This window comes from Rattus rattus, chromosome 4 (genome assembly GCF_011064425.1).
Source record: "Rattus rattus isolate New Zealand chromosome 4, Rrattus_CSIRO_v1, whole genome shotgun sequence".
Classification (NCBI taxonomy): domain Eukaryota; kingdom Metazoa; phylum Chordata; class Mammalia; order Rodentia; family Muridae; genus Rattus; species Rattus rattus.
In genome coordinates this window covers 94,968,774-94,989,803 of record NC_046157.1, presented here as the reverse complement: position 1 = coordinate 94,989,803, position 21,030 = coordinate 94,968,774, and the positions used below count along the sequence as shown (strand labels likewise).

Here is a 21,030-nt window from a genome sequence, read left to right as displayed (position 1 = left end):
CTCTGAGCCGAGTTCTCACCTTCCTGTTTTTGTACCTTCCTTACAGCACACTGAACCTGGGTACAGACAATTTAACCCTTGGGCTCACTTCTTTTGCAGATTTTTTTTCACCTGGGTCACTTCAGGATTAGCCTAGAGCTCCCAACGTGTATGTAGCTCAGGCTAGCTTTGTCTCCACCTCTTCTAAAGGAGTACAACAAAAAGTCTAAAGTTCCGCTCTATTTATTTATTTTCAACATTGTAATTTCATTAAGAAACTAATAGAATCTTTTTGATGCAATTCTTTCTTTGATTTCTGGACCGATTCAGTATAGAAATGTAGGATTGTGGGTGGTAGAGTCAATCTTTGCAACTTTAATTCCTACTTCTGTTATGTACTGTTATATATATAATGTTATATATAAAACTTTAGGCAGGAAACTAAGTTTCATCTAGCTCCAGTTTAATCGAAGGGAAATTTGGAGTGGGAAAAATAGATATTGATAGAGAAGATTACTATCTATAAATCTTTTAGAGGGCTGGAGAGATGGCTCAGTGGTTAAGAGCACTGACTGCTTTTCCAGAGGTCCTGAGTTCAATTCCTAGCAACCACATGGTGACTCACAACCAACCATCTGTATTGAGATCTGATGCCCTCTTCTAGAAAGCTTTTAGAATAATGCCTGCCAGTAAATGTCATTCCTCCTGGAGAGAAGGAAGGAATTTTTACTTCTTTCACTCATTTCAGTACAACCATACCTATTCTGTTCTTTAGCTGAGATAAAGGATTCTTAGCAATGCTGTTGACTAATTTATCCCTTTTTGGTTTCTATCATTTACAGTACTATTTGCCCCGTGAACTTTGACTCCTTTCTCCTCTGTCAGTTGCATTTTCTCCTACCAGAGTTTGCCATCGTCCAATACTGGTGCTCTCATTTAAGATTTTAAAGCAACTTAAGACATCGGAAACTCAATTTGTATCGATAATTTTTAGTTGTGGGCTTACTTGACCAAAGTGAAAATAACATTTATATATTAAGTAGAGTTCATGGGAACTTCTTTTTTAGTCCCTTCTATAGTTTGAGCCGTCTCTTAAATATTCACTTTTAAGCAATAGTTTTATTTAGATTTAACCATAAAATAATTAAAATGATAGTATAATAAACTTCTATATACTTTGTACTGTATTTATTAATATTTTGTCATCTACAATATCTACATTCTTCCTATTCTTTCTTTACACAAACACAAACACACACACACACACAGAGTATGTAAACATGTATACATCTTTCACTAGGAAAATTTGAAATTAATCTACATAAATAAGATTTACTATAAGCCTGGCAAAATTGTTTAAAATACATTCTTATGTAATCACTTGACCCCTGCAACATCTAGGAAAGTTAACATTAACTCAGAAATGCAAATTAATATAAAATTTAAGTTTCACTGTTCTGAGACCTTAAAATACATTTTTTACCCAATTCTCCTGAAGGTCTGTCAATTATAGTTGATAAAATCTTTTGGCTGTCTTATAATATGAAATATAGTATTTGTATTTTTTCCAATGATACCAACTTTTGAAGTAGTCATGCAAATTGCTACTATGTCCCACATTTTAGGTTTTTAAAATAGTTTTACTATGATTAGATTGTTTTTGTTTTGTCTTGTTTTGCTTTAGGGTCTCACTATGTATCCTCCATTGGCCATCTTTCTGTCTATAGCTGTGTGCCAGGTTAACTGTGCGTACCATGCACAACTTTCGTTGGACACTTAAAATTTCATGCTTTGTTTTGTAACAGATCTCACTCTAGCCCAAGCTACCCTAAAACTTGAAATGGAAGTCATGAGCCTCCATAGGTGGCTGTCTAAAGATTGTAGATAAACATTCTACTTAGAAATTGGGAAAGCACTGCCCTCAGAATACCACATTGCATTCCATCAGAAGTTTCCCAGGACAAGACTGTTCCACTGTTCTCAGGGATGGTGACCCATCTGAGATGGTGAGCAGTAGGCTACGATTGTGCACTTCCCCCTGTTACGTTTAGTAAATGATCTGCAGCACAAGAATTTATATATCATTACCCTGTTTCCCAGCAATCCTGTATTGGTGCCAATGGATCCTCCTTGCTAGAATCGATTATTGAAATGGGTAATGCAAAACGACAACTTTGTCATCCCTTCTGATTTTTTAAAATAAGCATATTTCCACAAGTCAGAGCAAAATGCTTATTACTCCACCTTTGTTTTCATTTAATTTTTGATTCAAGGATTTATTTAAAAATATGCTTGCTATGTATGTTAGTATTGTTCTTTGTGAAGTTTGTTAATACCTTCTCAGAAAGCACAATTTTAGGTGGATACATAAATTTTTAATCATGTGTCAGCAGCAAGCCTGTAAAAGGAGCTTTGTGACTGTTGCAAATGTACCCAGCCACATGGGGAGAAGTGCCTATTGTTATTTTAAAAATGCATTTAAAAGTAATTGTCAAAGTGTAAAACAAATTAGCCAATGGGTGGCAGAGTAGAAACTGTAAAAATACCTTAGATATTTAAATATTCAAAAAGCCTATCAATTGAGGTCTAACTTCACTTGTCACTTTCTTGAAAAACACGGTCCTCCCAGTACACTTGTAGGATTATTTCAGTTAAGTTAGTTGAGGTGGAAAGACACACCCACTGTGGATGACACCATTCCCTGGGCAGAGATACTAAACCATATAAAAAGGAGTAGCTGGGCACAAGCATTCATTGCTTGTTCTTCTTCCTGACAACAGATGTATATATCTATAGATCTTTCTATGCCCATCTCAGCTTTGAATAAAGACACAGAGATTTTATTAATTATAGCTTTAGGTCTAGCTTACTCTTGGTCCCAACTGGATCTTATATGTTAAGTTGGCCCATATATACTAAACTATGTTCTGCCACATGGCTTGTTACTTACTCTCCTTCAGGCCTAGCCTGCTTCTTGGTTGGTGTCCAGTTGGTGAATCCTCCCATGACTGACTGTTTCCCAGAGTTCCTATCTCTACAGAAGTCCTGCCTATTCTCTCTTCCTTTGCTATAGGCCACCAGATTTTTATTAGACCATTCAAAAGGTGAGAAAGAGGGGTGTTTACAAAATATGATGTCGCCATATGAATAACAATACTAAAGTCTGGTCTGCTCTCAACTTTTTCAGTACAGATATCAGCATTTGAACAATACGAAAACAATCTTTACACAATGTACCAAAAAAAAAAAAAAATCACCCCAACATAGATTTTTTTGAAATAGGGTCTCGTTTTGTAGCCCTGGCTATCCTAGAGCTTCCTATGCAGACCAGGTTGACCTCAACTTACAGATACCTTTGTGACTCCAGCCACTCAAGTGCTGAAATAAAAAGTGTATGCCTCGGGGTTGGGGATTTAGCTCAGCCGTAGAGCGCTTGCCTAGCAAGCGCAAGGCCCTGGGTTCGGTCCCCAGTTCCGAAAAAAAGAAAAAGAAAAAAAAAAGTGTATGCCTCTACACCACATCATGCTTCTCAGTGTACTTTATCACAACAGGAAATGTAACACAATAAATATATGGCAAAGACAATAAGTAAGACAACAATAGATAAACTTGACAATATCTACATTTCTGATATTCTATTACCTGGGAAAATTTTGAAATATTTGGAAAAAATGCCAAGATTTATTTTCTTAATAGGTTAGCAGTCAGAAAGCTGTTAAGTTTTGAAAATGTTTATAATTTCAAACAAAATGTTTTTCAGTTACTGGGTAAATCAAGTGGGACAATTTGTCAAAATAATTTGAATCGAGAGTTTTGCATCATATATCAAGATTTTTAAATGTTCATATGTGTTGATGTGGCAAGCAAACTTCTAGATAGAAATTTTTCTAAAAATAGCTCAAATGCTGCAAAATTTTAAGGAAATGACTAGAAATGATTCAAGTATACCGCTTGTTAGAAATAATCTCAAACTAAAATCTGACATCTAGTGTTCACTGTAGTAACTGCAGGATCTTGACTAACATCCGAATAGCATGGCTAGCATTAGACAGTGTTTAAAATCTCATGTACATTTTGCTTTAGAAACACAGATCTTTTGAGTGAAGACAAAGATTTGGGAGGAATACCTGCATGATGCTTGTTTTTTTTTTCATTAATTTTAAAACACAGAAACAGGAGACGTGTGTCAATGTCTAGTGCGTTGGGGGCCCTGAGTATGGTCGCAAACCACCAGGACACAGGGGGTGCAGAGCAAAGACAGAAGCAACTGCATTCAGTTGCAAGCTTTATTAATCCTTATATAGTTATGAATATACATTCCTTCAATTTCCATTTTGGCAAGATACCATAAGATCGTTATTCCCATGATACCAGGAACAACTGAGGCAAGACTAAACAAAGAAATAAGACTAAACAGAGGCTTCTTCTCAAAATATTCATATAGCAAATCACCCCTCTTCTTATCTCAAAATATACTCGCCATAACCAAGAGAGTGTGAGAACCTCTCCCACAGAGACAGGACACAGCAGAACATAGTTTAAGGTCAAGTGAGAAAACATTTTGTTCTCAAGGGCAGCATTCCAGCCCCTACTTGCACCTGTCACCAGTCCTTACTTGACCCTGCCTGGGAGCTGCATCTCTATGCCTTAAACAGACATGCAATTCCCTTACAGAAAAGGAAATCTCTCAGGAAGTGTAGGGGATATGGACCATGCCTCCAGAAAGACATAAGTCATATGTTTTGCAATGTGGCAGAATGATGCTTTGGGAGGGGGTACCTTGGCAGGCCCGTACTGAGGCACACTCCTCAGGTACTAGCCATATGATGGGTCTAGTATAAAATGAAGTTATATGGAGTAGAGGCAGTTAAAGAAAGGGAAGTGAAAAGAACAAAAAGAAAGAGAAGACAGAAAGAAGGGAAGAGGACAGCCAGGGACAGAGATAGATAGATAGGTAGGTAGGTAGGTAGATAGATAGATAGATAGAGAGAGAGAGAGAGAGAGAGAGAGAGAGAGAGAGAGAGAGAGAGAGAGAGAGAGATTGCTGCCAGGCTCAGAGTGAGGCCTTCAGCAGTGTGATATGGGATAGAGCAGAGCGGGTGAGATGATTTGTTGACTGAGAATTAAGATATCCAGCAGATATCTTAGGGCACTGCAGTGCTGGACCTAGAGGGGATAAAAGACTACTACACTTTTTTTATTTTTTATATTTTACAACAACATATATATGTATGTATGTATGTGTGTGTGTGTGTGTGTGTGTGTGTGTGTGTGTGTGTGTGTGTATGTGTTGTACACCCATGTGGGGCAGGCTCTGAATGGACGTTCCTTTAGTCTCTGCTCCAAACTTTGTCTCCATATCCTCTTCTATGAATATTTTTGTTCCTACTTTTAAGAAGGAGTGAACTATCTGCATTTTGGTCATCCTTCTTCTTGAGTTTCATGTGGTCTGTGGACTGTATATTGGGCAAATATCCACTTCTCAATGAGTGTATACCATGTGTGTTTTTCTGTCATTGGGTTACCTCACTCAGGATGATATTTTCTAGTTCCATCCATTTGCCTATGAATTTCATGAAGTCATTGTTTTGATAGCTGAGTAGTACTCCACTGTGTAGCTGACATTTCTCGTTTCGTTTTCCCATTCTAGAGCTTCTTTCACTCACATTTAACACAATCTATTCAAGGTCTTGTTCTAAGCAGTTTTAGTGAAACTGGTAGCTCATGTTTGCCTGTGTCCTGATGACTCCTGATGATACATTTGTGTCCTAACTTCTCTGAGCTTAAGACTTAACATTCAATGTGACCCCTACCATTTCCTATTAGAAAACCACACAAACATTTGCCCTCCTCCCAACTGCCCTCTACCCAGTCATTTTTTTCTGGTCTCTGAAACACACCAGCAGTCACTTGAGACAGTGCTAAGGATTGACATTTATCATTATACCTGACTGCTTCTAAGCTCAGTCCTACCACTCATGTCCTCTATAGTAAACTAGTCACTTTTTCAGCTTAGCTTTGCCAACATCGAATTCAAGTCGCTATTGTCCCTTGCTTACTGTATAGCCTTCCTAGTAACAACTAAACAAATTAACACTCTGCTACCTGTGCCCAGGACTACTTGCTGTCCAACCCTACTTGCCCTTGGGGGTTGGGAGTGAGGTAGCTCAGAATCAAGGCACAGACTCTGGAAGTGGGTGAGAAACACCACAGCAAGCTCATCTAAATGCTGCTGCAAGCTCCTTTAATAGCCTCCACCTGTATCCCAAGAAAGCATCTCTTCTAAACAGCAGTTCCCAATTGGCTGGAATTGCGTCAACAGTCCTTGGTCTCTTAGGCAGTCCTCAATTAGGTCCTCCTGAAGGAGATGCCTTTGCAACTGCGAGGCCCCTGGCATTTAGGAAGAGGTGGCTACACTGTTCCTCCTACAACAGTCCACTTAAAAGTCTGCATTGGTTTATATCACACAGAAGAAAAAAAAATAAATCTATTTTATGTATGAGTATTATATCTGCATGTACACGTACATGCCAAAAGAGGGCATCAGAACTCCTTATAGATGGTGGTAAGCCACCATATAGTTGCTGGGAATTGAACTCAGGATCTCTGGAAGAGGAAGTGGTTCTTTTAATTGCTGAGCCATCTCTCCAATCCATTGAAGAACTTCTTTAATAATCTGTCAGTCTCCCCCACCTCCAAGCCCCCCATCTTTCCTCTAGGTTTTTCTCCATACATTTACACATTCCTTAAATATGATTGAAATGGAGTTGAGAGTTGACCAATTATATCCATCTCGGTTCCATGTAAGATAGAATCACTAGTGCAGTGCAAACTAGGAGAAAAAAATGTAAATATTGGGTCCAATATTTCTGACAAAATTACATAGTTACTGAGTAAACTATCAGGCACATTAAAACTTGATGTTTTGTCTATTATATAAGTAAATATATAGACTCTTTTAGATACTATTTACACCATACAGCAATGATTTTCTTGAAGAAGCAGAGAATCAAAATGTTTTTAAAATTTCTTAACATGGGAATTTACCATATTTAATGATATATCTGCATTACTCATTTTCTTTCCCATGATAATAGCCATCATGCTGAGGGGCAGGGCAGGCATATGCTAGGCACGAATTTTACCAGTGAGATATATCCCTAGTCTGTTTAAGCAAGACCAATAGTATTCTGGTGGACATCTTAAAGGTTTTTCAATGATGAATGATTTTATGCACTTGCATGACTTTTAACTAAGGTATGTAAAAATTACTATGTAAAGCTGAAAACTGGACAAAAAGAGTTAAACATTTGAAAAGAAGATGATAGAATCACTTCTAGAAGGTGCTAAATGACATAAGAAGCAAATGAAAACAAGCAGAAGATGAATTTTTCCCACAAGGAACTGTGTTCATGGCAAAGAGAAGAACCATCACTTGGTGAAACTACTTTTTCTCAGGTCTGAGCAAAAAGCAGGTTGTGTATACCCAGAGCCCAAACCTTGGAGCATCAAGGTAAGGGATGCTGTTAACATCCTTTCTTCTACAACCTTGCTGTTCGAGTCAGCCAGTGGTCATTTTCGTTTTGCTAACACTGCTGTCATACTTTTAAAACTGTAACAACTACAATACAATTCCTGCCCTTAAGGCTCAAGGAACATTCCAGAAGAGAGGGCAAAAAGATATTAAGAAGTAGAGGAACAGGACATAAGATGGCATCTCCTAGAAATGTTACAGAAGCTACATCCACAAAGTTTCACCAGCATAGATGCCTAAAGATGTGAACAAGGACAGCACCAACAGACATGCTAGCTTGAGGCGTGTGTGTGTGTGTGTGTGTGTGTGTGTGTGTGTGTGTGTGTGTGTGTGTAATCTCATGAGGCCCCACCACTAGACAAACAACTTTAGGAAAGTATGGAATGCCAACAGTAGGGGAAATAGTCTTCAGGGAAGATCAGCCCCTTCTGGTTATCCAGTATTAAGCTACCAGCCTTAAAGTCATGTGCACATAGGATATGATGTATTATATGAACGGAACAGGTTGTATTCATATATTAGAAATGTGTAACTAAAATTTAAGCAAAAGGGGCCATGAATTTGAGAGCTCGGACTACACTGGAAGGGTTAGGGGGATAATGGGAAAGGGGAAAATAATATAATTATATTTTAATATAAAAATATCACAACTAATAACAGTGGGTAAGTATACAGTTTGGAATGCAACAGACTCAGACTGTGGTCATTACTTTGCCACTTATACCATAAATAACTTTTGGTGAGTTAATACGTCACTAACTCAGAACTTATTATAAGAGTTTATGTATTCCAGTGATTATGTTGTATACATACAGTATTGGGATTACCTATCAGTATATAGTTTATATAGTATATAGCTCAATAAGTGGTAGGTCAATTATCATTAGGAAGAAACAGAGCAATAATTATCCCACCAAGAAGGAGACAGATGCTACTCATGTTGAGTCAGGGCTAAAGATAATGAGCATCTCCAGGGCAGAAATTAGACCATGTTCTCCCAAGAGTCTTACGGGCTCCTCTTCCTTCCCTCTGGTACCAAGGACCAGTTTCTAGGTAACCACTGGCTAAGGGTGACCTAAGAATAAATCCACCCTCAGGAAGTCTTACTTATTATTACATTTTGTAACATGTCAACCACCTTGTCTCCTTTCTCAGAGGAAACACCAAAAATTTAGATTTTGACTTATTTTGTTGTTAAGACTTTTTTAAGTTGCATGGGAGAGGGAAGCAGTCACTTGTATACGACAAAGTTAACTTTAGTGAGTCTCTATAAATTCAGCCATTGCACTTTTGTCCGCTCTTATCATATGGTTTATCTTCTTCTTTATGGGTCTTGAAAAACACATATCCCCAGACCAATGGAAATTAAGCTTAAAACAATGATAACAGGTGGTGAAATGACTTATCAGATAAAGGGTGCCAGCCACTGAGTCTGACAGAGTTTGATCTCTGAGATCTGCACAGTGGGAACAGAAAACCAACCTTTACACAGTATCTTCTGACCTACACACAGATGCCAACAACCTCAAAAAGAAGAAACACAACCATACAATGAAATAAAACACTAATTTATTTGAGAACTAAGATAAAAATTACAAAGTTCGGGCTTTCCAGTAATGATCACATTGAATGTAATCTTGAAGTATTCGTCTCTAGATCTCAGATTTCTTCAATGTAATAAGATTGAAATTGAATGTGATGTAAACTTTCTAGGATTATAAACATATGCCTATAGAAAATATACATGTAACATAAAACGTATATGCCATTTTTTATAATCTTGTTCACACCTATGTATGGGCTTCAGATGTTATGAAAAAGCAGGTTGTAATCTAGGTGGCTGGCACAGTTCATAGGTCCTGTCTGGTCTTTGGAAGGCAGCTGTTCATGAAGCCAAGACAAATGAGAAGGAAAAAACGGGGAAATGCAAATTCTCAGGCTCAGGTGCTCACCCAATGGGGGGCAGGGGTTTGGGGGCTGGGCCAACATCTGTGCTGCAACCTTTCTTTCTGTGAGAGCAAATGAATGCTCCCAGGGAAGAACTGTGGCTTAAAGTCACAGTCTGCCCTCGCAGCTAGTCAGTGAAGAGGAAAATGGCTGTCACCTACTGAGAGGCTAGAGACAAGACCTCCAGCTGAGGGGGCAGAAGAGGGGCATTTTTACTGGCAGGAGGTATTGACAGAGACCTGGAGCCGGGAGGTCAAAGGCCCCAGATTAAAACACTCATTTTCATTCAGTCTTACAACACTAGAGCAACAATAGCTGATTTTAAAGACTTCTTCCCTGCAGTGACCCCTCTACTGTGAGACACAGCTACAGGGACCCCAACCCCTAAAGTTCTTGATGGTGGAAATCTAAGATGCAAATAGTTTTGGGGAGTTGGGGAGGTGATCTTGCATGCCTTTCTCTGGCCCTTTTCAATGACACAGGCTCCTCTTGGTTTAATTCCCATCTCACTGGTTGCTATAAGGGGTGTCTTCTAAGGGAAAGTAAGAACACTCTTGGAATTCACCTAACTAACGGTGAGCTTGTCTAGAGAAAGCTGCAGGGGTTAGAATAAGCCTGTGGAAACGACAAGGCAAGAACTCAGCGTGGACACTCTTCAGCAGGTTTATAGAGGCCATGTTGTCATCAAGGACGTTTCCTTGGGAGGGAAATCCCCGGCTTTGCAACTTCCTGGCCAGAGTGAGGGCCACCAGTCGGCTGTAACCTTTCCTGCGATGGTCAGGCAGGGTGTAGCCATGACACATAGTGGCAAACTGATCTGTGATACCCCAGGACACTGGGTTTCCCTTCTCATCACGCACGCACACGCTGGGAAAGCAGGCGATGAGTTTGGCCAAGTACCGAAGGCACTGCTGGTTGCCTCCTCGTGACCAAGTTCGGTTGAGAAGATCAGCATCTGTGACACTCAGGTAGGTCAGTCGTGGGGTTGACCCAGTTCTAGAAAATGGCAAGGTGTAGGGGTGGGGAAGACATTGGAGTTACGTGATTACCAATAAATACCCTTTTTCTACCGATGTAAAATAAACTATCTTCAAGACTATGTCTGGCATTTTCAAGATTTTAGAACTAAGTACTTCCTAGTTAAAAGAGAAAAAAAAAGTCATGTCAAATTTAGTTTTATGCCTGCTTGTTTTCGTCAGCTCTATTGACTGAGATGTGGCCGAGGCTGCTTCAGCATCTCCATTCTCTGGGAGACGAAGTACAACTTAATTTAGATTTGGATTGCTTACAGACTGACACAGGAGAATAACAGACACTTAGGGTTCAGCCAGTCACAAGCAGGCAGTTGACCTGAGTCACTCCCAAAGGAGGCAGATTCCAAGCGGTGGCCAATGAAATGATTTCTCTACTTTGTTCCCACAAGTGCCCCACTCGCTATCACGTGAATGGTAGAGTGTTGGAGTCCCTTGATTTGTGAGTGTTGTCAGATTCTTGAATCATTCTTTGCACAAATAAGCTACAATACAGTTAACACACACACATACTAGTTCTCCTCCTCCTCCTCTTCTTCCTCCTCCTTATCCCTCCTTCCCCCTCCTCTAACTCTTTCTCCTCCTCCGCCTCCTCTCCCCCCCCTCCTCCTCCTCTTCCTCCTCCTCATTATTGGTTAGAGTTGTCCTTAAAAGACCTCCATGAAGTCTTAGGCATTCCAGACCTTTGAGCTCTAATACTTTGGTACTAAATGGTATTCTAGCATTCAGAATTGTTCTGCTCTTGCATAGCCAAGGCTAGCAAATGAGTAAAAAAATCAATATATATATGAACATTCTCTGGAAGAATTGACTTTGCCTTGGCTGCTCAATTTTTCACTGGCCAAGTTTTGCCGGCCACTAGCCTTTATTTGGTTTTTATTTTACCAAGGCATCTAATAATTTTATACGTAAAAGCCCTGATAAAGTTCCTGGTACATTAGAACTGAAACAAGGGGGGCTGGCAGTGGTTAAAAGCACTGTCTGCTCTTCCAGAGGTGTTTCAGCATGGTGGCTCAGAAGCATCTATAATGGGATCTGATTCCCTCTTCTGGCATGCAGGCATATATGCAAACAGAGTGATTGTATACATGAGTAAACAAATCTTAAAGAAAAACAGAAATAGATTACAGCCTGTGAGGCTGAGTGCCCTGGGATTTGCTTTCACCGTTAATTCGCTGATACTGCTTAGTCCATTGACTAGCAAAGACTCAGACTTCAGGCCTGCTGCGCTTTTATAAAGATAAATGTATCTGATTCAGTCTTACACTTTTCTCCAGCTGTAGCACTGGCCGTCTTCTATCCAGGAGGGAAGGGGCAAACTGCTTTAGCGTTTTTCAGTTAAATTTGAAAGTATACTTCAGAGAAAGGGCAGAGAGCTTCGAGCACAAATATCACTACAGACAGAAACACTGCTTAGTCCTGCACTTCAGGCACTGCACTACACTTTGTACCAGGACTGAGTATTAGGAGTACAGTCCACAACTGGAGTATGGCGTCTGATTAAAGAAAAAAAAAGTCACTCCTGGGGGAACTCACTGGAATAAGCCCTATGACCTTTGCATGGGCAAGGATATTTTAAATAAGATATAGAAGTATGAGGGGAAGGTGTAAAAATAGGATTACATCAAAATAAAAGCTTCCAGAAGACAGCTATACTAGGTATTACACCACTAATACACCATGGTAAAAGCTATGTACAGCAGAAAAAAAGAAATAATGGAGTTAATGAAGGAAAACCCTGCCGAATGGGTGAAGGCACTTGCAAGTTATGCTTGACTATAATATATGCTGGGGTCTAATATCCAGAACAGAAGGGATAGAAATAACTCAATGGGGCTAAAACCAAATAACCCGATTTAGAAATGACTAATAGGTCTACAGAGACCTTTTTAAAAATAAGGTATAGAAGACCAAGAGATAGATGAAAAAGAAAATTGTGAATCAAACACACAACGAGATATCACCTCATGGGGGTCAGAATGGTTCTTATCCAAAAGTCAAAATGGGACAAGGAGTCATGAGCTGATGGGAAAAGGAAACCTTTACCCAGCACTTCGAGGAAGGTAACTTAGTATAGTTACTGAGGAAAACAGGGTGGACACTCCTCAACAAATTAGAACTACCATGTGATCAAGCAATCATATTACGAAGAGTATACTAAAATAATAAAAATCAGTGTGTAGTAGAGACATCTGCAGTCCCTGCTGAGCACAGCATGCTTCACAATAAGCAAGACATAGATTTATGATGTTTATGAAAACTAGGACATATACAAAATAAAATCATATTTATCTTTAAAAAGAAGGTTGAATCTTATCATCTATAAAAATATGGGTGGGAGTATTATTATATTCATCAAAATAAGTCAAGTACAGAAAGACAAAAAAACTCACACACGATCGCATTCACATGAAAATCTAAGATTATAATCTCTAGAAACCAGAGAATGAAACCGTGGTTAGCAGATGTTAGAGGAAGCTAGGGGCAGATTGATTTTTCTTTTTAAAATCTTTGTCTTTCCTAGGCATGGAAGCACACACCTTTAATCTCAGAATTTGGGAAGCAGAGGCAGGTAGATCTCTGCATTTGAGGCCAGCCTGCTCTATAGAGTGAGTTCCAAGACAGCCAGGGCTACATGGAGAAACCCTAGGTACAACCTTTACCACTAGAAAATACAAACCAACAGATAACTAACAAACAAACAAACAAACAAAGAACCCAACACAAAAGCAAAAACCCCAAATCCTGAAACAACCAGCAAAAAAATCTCTTTCCTTTAGACATGCATCTTAAAGTTAGGATTAAGCATGCCCGTGTACTGTCGATTGAATGGTGTGTAGCATTCCTATCGTGGAGTTTTCAGAGTATATGGGAAAGATTATCTCTGTGCTGGGGGAGAGTGTTTCTTTTCAGTGTTTGTGTACACTCAAAGTATTCATACTGCGAAAACATAAAACAAAATCCTAGTAACTTCCTGTGACTTTAAAGTTAGTCTTTAACACCAGTTCCTTCAACATGTACCAGAGGGAACAGGGAAACTAACATGCACCGAGGCAGGCACTTTGTAACTGATCTTGAGTCATTCTTTTACAAAAAAAGAAAGAAAAAGAGAAAGAATAAAGGTACTATACTCAGATTCTTTTAATTTACTTATTTTTTTAAACAAAACTCTGTGTGTTTGTGTGTGTGTATGCATATATGTATGCGTGTACATATGCACATATTTGTATATGTATGTATTTATGGTTTATATATGGTTGGCCCAGGGAATGGAGCTATTAGGAGGTATAGCCTTGTCAGAGTAGGTGTTGCTGTGGGCATGGGCTTTAAAATCCTTGTCCTAGCTGCCTGGAAGTCAGTCTCCTCCTCCTCTTACCTTGGGATCAAGATGTAGAACCCTCAGCTCCTATAGCGCCATGTCTGCCTGGATACTGCTAAGCCCCCACCTTGATGATAATGGACTGAACCTCTGAACTTTTAAGCCGGCCCCAATTAAATGCCCTTTATAAGAGTTGCCTTGGTCATGGTATATGTTCACAGCAGGAAAACCCTAAGATAGGTATTTGTGTTTATATGTACATATGTATACATGCATATGCATATATGTATACATGTGTATGTATATATATATGTGTATATAGGTGTATACACACAATATATATTATCAAAACAGGATTTCTCTGTGTAGAGCAGATTGTTCTCAAAGTCAGCAGACCAGTTTGTCCTCAAACTCAGGAAGATCTGCCTGACTCTGCTTCCTGAGTGGGATTAAAGGTGTGCATCACACAGCTGGGCTCAAACTTAGGTATTTGTGCTAGGATCAAAGGCACTTTGCCTGAGTGAGCTATCTCTCAAGCTCCTAGACCCTAATGTTTGAGAAGAAATGAGGTCCAGGAAGGAGAAGCTGAAGGGAAGATAATGACAGAGGAAGGCCTCCAAACAAGAGAGAAGAAGCAATGGAGACACACACACTGTCACGTGATTTTAAGGACAGCCTTCTCATGCTGTACTCTCTGTAATTAGTTACTGGCCTTAGAACTCACTTGCTTTATTTCCAATGTTAAAAATAGAATAATAGCTGGGTGGTGGTGGCACATGCCTTTAATTTCAGCATTCAAGAGACAGAAGCAGGTGGATCTCTGACTTCAAGTCCAGCCTGGTCTATAGAGCAAGTTCCAGGACGGCCAGGGCTACACAGTGATACTCTGTCTTGAAAAACCAAAATGCATAGGATAGCATAGGATAGGATAGGATAGGATAGGATAGGATAGGATAGGATAGGATAGGATACGATAGGATACGATATGATACGATACGATATGATACGATATGATACGATATGAAAGGATACAATACAATACAATACAATACAATACAATACAATACAATACAATACAATACAATACAATATAATATTGATGGTTCTACTTTAGAGGCCCATGGAAAGAAAGGAAGAGTGATATATATCAAACATTTAGTCCCTTGTACTGGAAGCTCAACATAAATCTGGAATACACCTCTAGCTTTAACAACAGAAACCTCAACAGTTTTGGACTCCAGTCCACAGAGATCATTTAGAATTAATTTATGAAGGAAGAAACCAAGAGATGATTTTTCTATATAGACTCTATACATTATGCAGTTTTCATGAGCTCAGTGACTATAAGCAAAGACACTGATTTGACTTCCAGAGAAGTTATAAACCGTGAAGCACAGGAAAGAGGAAGAATACATAAACACACAGATATCACATACACACACACACACCTACACAGCCACCTACACACACCCACACCCACACACACCCACACACCTCCCCCACCCTCCCACCCCTCTCCCAACACACACATACACTCCCCCCCCGTCCCCTCCCCTACACCCTCAGCTCAGTGGCTCAATTAAAAAAGCTTAACCAGTTTTAACAATAACAGTATGTTAGCATTGTTTTCTGGACTTGTATAACAGTACACCCAGCCCTAAATGTAAAACTTGGCTTACATACAGGAAACTGTGGTCTGGCTCAGATGAAACAGGAGAAAAGTGGACAGCCTTGAAGGAAGCCAACTTTATGTCCAAATCTAACAGCTTTGCGCTGGCAATGGCTTTGGAAGCGGTATATAATTCACTTTGCAACCCTGGATAACAATAAACACAAAAACACACTCGTGATAGTTGAGCCAAATATCAATACTGCAGGTTTACTGCCCTGTCATGTCGTAACCAGAATACAGTTAGTTGTATGTATAACTCTAAGTGTTGTCCTCCTCACCTACAAATACAAACCATGTTTTCATCACCGGCCAGGGGAATTTCTGTTGGAAATATCTCAATGGAAATTTGGAGTTTCTTACTGGAAGTTTTATTTGTTAACTTTCTTAGTGCCTCAGATTATTTTAGACTGTCTTTTTTATTTATAGCTTTAAAATTAAAGAGCAACTTTATAAGAGTTTAGATGTACCCAGTATGGTAAGATGTGATGTTTAGCTTCAACTCGACAGCCTAACATCAGTTGGGAAGAGTCTCAGTAAGGATTGCCTACATTGGGGTTGGCCTGGGTCCAGGTTCCTTTGGCGTTAAAATATGGGGAGAACCAGGCTGCAGTGGGTGGCACCATTCAAACAGGCATGGGGCCTGAACTGTTTAAGAGTAGAGAAATCAAGTTGAGTATAAAAGCAGCTAAGCAATACGCATGTGTGTGCATACACACTCATTCCTCTGCCCTTGACTGTGGCTGTGATATTGCAAGTTCCTTCTTTCACTTCCCCCCAGTGATGAATGATGACTTGGAGTTAGAAGCAGAAATAAACTCCTTTCTCCCCTAGATTGCCTTTTGTCATGATACTTTATCGCCCACAAAAATGAGATTAGAGCACAAGGCTACTTTTACAGTTTCTCTTCCATTGCCACAATATGCATTATGATATTCCAGGTGTAGGTGGTTGTTAGTGAGGCCTCAATCCCACTGATTTCTACAGATATAATATAGGGTTTGCACTCGTTCACTTCATATTTATTCTATGGTGTTCTAGGAATTGCAGCCCACTGCCTCCCCAGTGTACACAAATAGGGTTCGTGCTCTTCAATGCTACGGCATTACTTTTCTTTTCGAGTCCCCTTATTTTCTATCCTTTGCAGTCTGACTCTTACTCTTAGTGAACTGAGTCCTTTATAACTTGCCTTTCCCTCTTCTGGTCTCGGTTTTGAAGAATGCCATATCTGTATGTTTTCCTCCCCATCTGTGAGCCACTTCTCAGCATGGTCTTGAGACTACAGCTGAGGGAGAAGGCATATTGAACACAGTGTGACAGCTGAACCTCGACATCTTCCCCTGGGAGCTACATCTCAGTCAAGACTAGGAAGTTCACAAGTTCATTCTACTAAAATTACTGCCACAATAGCTAGCATCCCTTATTACAAAATTGAGCTCTATCTAAGTAAATAAAAGGTTTGTGTTTTGTTGTTATTTTTTAAACAGTGTGTTATATCATGTGGCATGGGATGTCCTTGAGTTGGGATCCTACTGCCTCTGCTTCACAAGCACCGGAGTTTTAGGTGTGTGCTCCCTTATTATGCAACCGTCAAAAGACTGTCTACCAGGAAAAAGTAAGCAGTGTAAATCAGAGGTAACCTGGCATACTCTACTATAGGAAGAGTAACCATACAGTCCTCAAATATATATGTTAAGTATATACGGACTTGTCCATGTCTACCTATATGTAATGTACATGTGTACAACATATCTTTTAAGAGAGATTTAGAAAAAGTGTGTGTGTGTGTGTGTGTGTGTGTGTGTGTGTGTGTGTGTGTGTGTCCACATGGGGGTTACAGAGAACAGAAGATTGTGTCAAATCTCTTGGGGCTGGTGTCACGGGTGTTTGTGAGCTGTTTAACCCTAACATGATGCTGGAAACTGAACTCGGATCCTTAGGGAGAGCAGCAAGGGCTCTTAACCACTAAAGCATTTCTGCAGTCTCCATGAAATGTCTTTTCTTTACCTCTCCGTTATACCTGATGCAAAAGGAGATTATGAGTACGTAGTGTATGCCTTGAACTTGATCTTACCTTGTATTTGAAAAACTTGGTCCCAGTTAATAACATCATGTTCTTCCAATAGCTGTTGGTAAGCTCTGACATCTTTGTAGAACACAGCATACGCATTAGTGTAATGGTCAAGGTTATCTGTCTCAGCCTAGGGCAGAAGACACAGTCATGAATACAACAGCAAAGCAAATCTTCTGATTAATTCATGTCTTAGACTACTATCTAAGTTACCATTACTACCTAGCTAATTTTCTATCTCTCAAATTAGTTGCCTGGAAACAGAGGAACAATGAGACTAATAAACTACAGTGAGAAAAATAGAAGTTTTGTGATTTTTTTCTTCCAAAACTACAAGAATTATTTCAAGTTTTGAGGATTTAATTTATATAAATAAAAATTGGGGTGGCATACAAGTCCAGTCTGCATGAGCTGAGAGGCTGTTGAGAGGCTGAGGCAGGAGAATTGCTTGATTCTGAGAGGCTAGCTGGGGAATATCAGGATTTCATCTCAAAGCATGACAATAACAAAAGATGAAGACGAGGTTTGCTGGAAATGCCGCTCAGCAGCAAAGCCTGGCATAGGTCAGATTCTCTTCTTGTCACTTGCTTACTGTTTCTATAATAAACCACTCTGACCAAAAAGTGACTTTGGGTGGGGTGCTTGGCCTATACTTCCTGGTCACAATCCATTACAGGGGGAACTCGGGCAGCAACTGAAGAAGGTGTGAAGGAATGTGTTTGTCCGGTTCATGTTCAGCTGGCTGTCCCCTATAGCATAGTCAGAGTCTGCCACTCTGAAGCCTGTGCCTTCCCATGCCAATCATCACAGACATGGCAAGAGACCAATAGATGCTGTACAGTGCCTCAATTGAGACTGCCTCAGGTGATTCTAGAACACATCAGTTAACAGCTACAGCTAATAAGGAAACCTGGCTATAACCCCTAGCTACACACACACACACACACAAATACAAACAGAAAAGGTAAAACGCGGAACAATGACAGTAGCTCTCACAGCCTATCTAATGGGGAGGGCAGCTCATGTTTGGTCTAGTTTTGCTGTGGCTTCACAGGCATCATGAGGCCTCCTCCTTCTGCTGACTTCTTTACTTTTTTCTCAATAGTTTTTCAAATTCCCAAATTCATCAATCATAAGAGACCCCTACTCAGTGAGGGAACTAGTATATGCATACTGCTTGCTGCATCTTCTAGAGATTATAAGGTAGTAAGGGACCACTTATGGGCTAGCAGTCTTCCATATCTGAGCCTCTAAAGTAATCAATTACAAACTAGGGATGAAATGTACCATGTTACCATGTTTGTTATTATAATGGTCATACTATTCTCTTTATCCAACCTGTTCTCTCCAGTTGGTGCAGACTTTTAATTTTTTTTAAATTAAAAAAAATATTTTATGAGCATTGGTGTTCTGCTCCCATGGATGTCTGTGTGAGTGTCAGATCTCCTGGTACTGCAATTACAGACAATTGTGAACTGCCACGTGGGTATGGGAATTGAACCCAGGTCCTTTGGAAGAGCAGCCAGTACTCTTTAGCACTGAGCCATGTCTCCAGCCCTACTTTGCACTTTTCTTATTTGCCTTTCAGCACCTTACCTCTCTCTGTCGCCGGGTGATGATGGCTTTGAAGTCTGGCCATGAATCCAATACCACTTCCTTTTGAAATGGATTTCCACGATTTATGTTCATCACTGCTCCATACACCTGAGCCGGAGAACCGGAAACAAGACAGTTATACCACTAGCATTTCCAGCTGCAACACCATCTTCCAGCTCTACTCAAAATCACAGCCCTGAGAGGGGAAATATAGATAAACTCACACAGACATAGACAATATGGATTTCTTTAGCATTGCCATTTCAAAGATGCTCATTGAAACGGATAGACTCACTTAAATGCTGATACCTTATAATCCTAAAGAAGGTGAGAGAATACGTGGTGGGCACCAATTAATATGAGGGTAATATGAGAATCTGTTCTGTAGTTTTCCCATCTTTTTCCTTCATTAAGAAAAATATCTTAAAACATCATGCATACGCAGAACTAATGAAAGTTGGAACAGGATTCTTGAACTAATGTTCATAGCTGCTGCTGCTGCTGCTGCTGCTGCTGCTGCTTCTTCTTCTTCTTCTTCTTCTTCTTCTTCTTCTTCTTCTTCTTCTTCTTCTTCTTCTTCTTCTTCTTCTTCTTCTTCCTCTTCCTCTTCCTCTTCCTCTTCCTCTTCTTCTTCTTCTTCCTCCTCCTCCTCCTCTTCCTCTTCCTCTTCCTCTTCTTCTTCCTCTCTTCCTCCTCCTCCTCCTCCTCCTCCCCTCCTCCTCCTCCTCCTCCTCCTCCTCCACCACCACCACTACCACCACCCTCACCATCATCTTCAAACTGGAAACAACCTAAATGTCTGTCAGCTCACAGGCAACTTCAGTGCTCACAACCGCCCTATTTCTCCATTTCTTATAATCTTTGATTTATGACATCGTTTATACTGGCATGCAGTGATCAGGAGGCCCCCTTGGATTTTCGATTGTAGGCTTGAGTAACCAAGAGGTAATGAGCCTTCATCTAAACTTCAGTCCTAAAGCATATTCTTACCTTCAATGCCACTACATCCACAATCTTCTACCATTTAAAACACTTTACCTCAGAAATAACATAATCTTCTACCATTGCCCAAATTTCCCCTAGGTGTCCACTAGAACAACAGAAGGATGACGGAAGCAGACTGAGAAACCAACATGCTTTCATCAGAGAAGAACAGGAACAGCCACAAGTCTGACATTGTCATTAGATGAATGCAACAGAGAAATTTAGTGTTACTACCAGGCTTATACTACCTTGAGTGATTCAGGAAAGTGACTCTTCAGCATGTTCTCCAGTAAGAGTAATTTGGTGGAGCAGTTGAGCACCAACATCGTCTCCACAGTTATATACTTCTGCACCTAATGAGGAAATTGAAGATAGACTTTTAATTTGTGCTTATTAACACCGCCTATTATTAACATATCTACTGGGAACATGCTTGTGATGATGTTTTCTTTGGGCATAACACTGATGCTTCCTTGGATGAGGAAGGAAATGGATGGGAGGCAGCAGGGTAAGTAAACTAGTGACTTTGTCGAAATGGAGATCACTAGACGTCATCCTTTATGGAGGGGGCTACAGATCCACTGTAGCCTTATCATTTCCAGCAGGGAACTTGCCAGAACTGGGATATCGCATTTATGTATGTTCTCTTTCAGTGAGTTTCCCTCAAATAGCTTCTTGTTTCCTTTAAGTCGCCTGTCATGTAAGTTCCGTGGTATAGAAGAGAACTATAGACATCTATGGACCAATGAAGAATAGGACTAGAGAAATAACTGGGCTGGTCATTCTAAACTCAAATAAAAACCCAAACTCCTTTAGAGACAGTGGTCTTTCTAGCTCTGGGAGGCCCCTCCTCTACTGAAGGAACTGTCATGCTTAGCAACGAGCTTTACCTTTTGTTTG

At 40.0% G+C, this 21,030-nt stretch overlaps 1 protein-coding gene across 1 annotated transcript; it reads right to left on the bottom strand.

Moving 5' to 3' along the window:
- Positions 1–10,014: 10,014 nt before the first annotated feature.
- Positions 10,015–20,456, bottom strand: Glyatl3 (glycine-N-acyltransferase like 3). The gene is made up of 5 exons (XM_032899474.1): positions 20,379–20,456; positions 19,147–19,254; positions 17,554–17,680; positions 15,494–15,626; positions 10,015–10,456 (listed from the first exon to the last, which is right to left on the bottom strand). Exons 1-5 carry the CDS (start codon positions 20,454–20,456, stop codon positions 10,030–10,032), a joined length of 873 nt encoding a protein of 290 aa, XP_032755365.1. The 3' UTR covers positions 10,015–10,029.
- Between the last annotated feature and the right edge of the window lie 574 nt (positions 20,457–21,030).

Excerpts from the sequence above, each read along its gene's own strand:
- Glyatl3 (XM_032899474.1), bottom strand. The coding sequence starts at position 20,456 with ATGTTGGTGCTCAACTGCTCCACCAAATTACTCTTACTGGAGAACATG. Across the intron at positions 19,255-20,378 it reads ACTTTCCTGAATCACTCAAG|GTGTATGGAGCAGTGATGAA; the intron begins GTAGTATAAGCC and ends TCTCCGGCTCAG. Across the intron at positions 10,457-15,493 it reads GAGCCAGACCACAGTTTCCT|AACTGGGTCAACCCCACGAC; the intron begins GTATGTAAGCCA and ends GCCATTTTCTAG.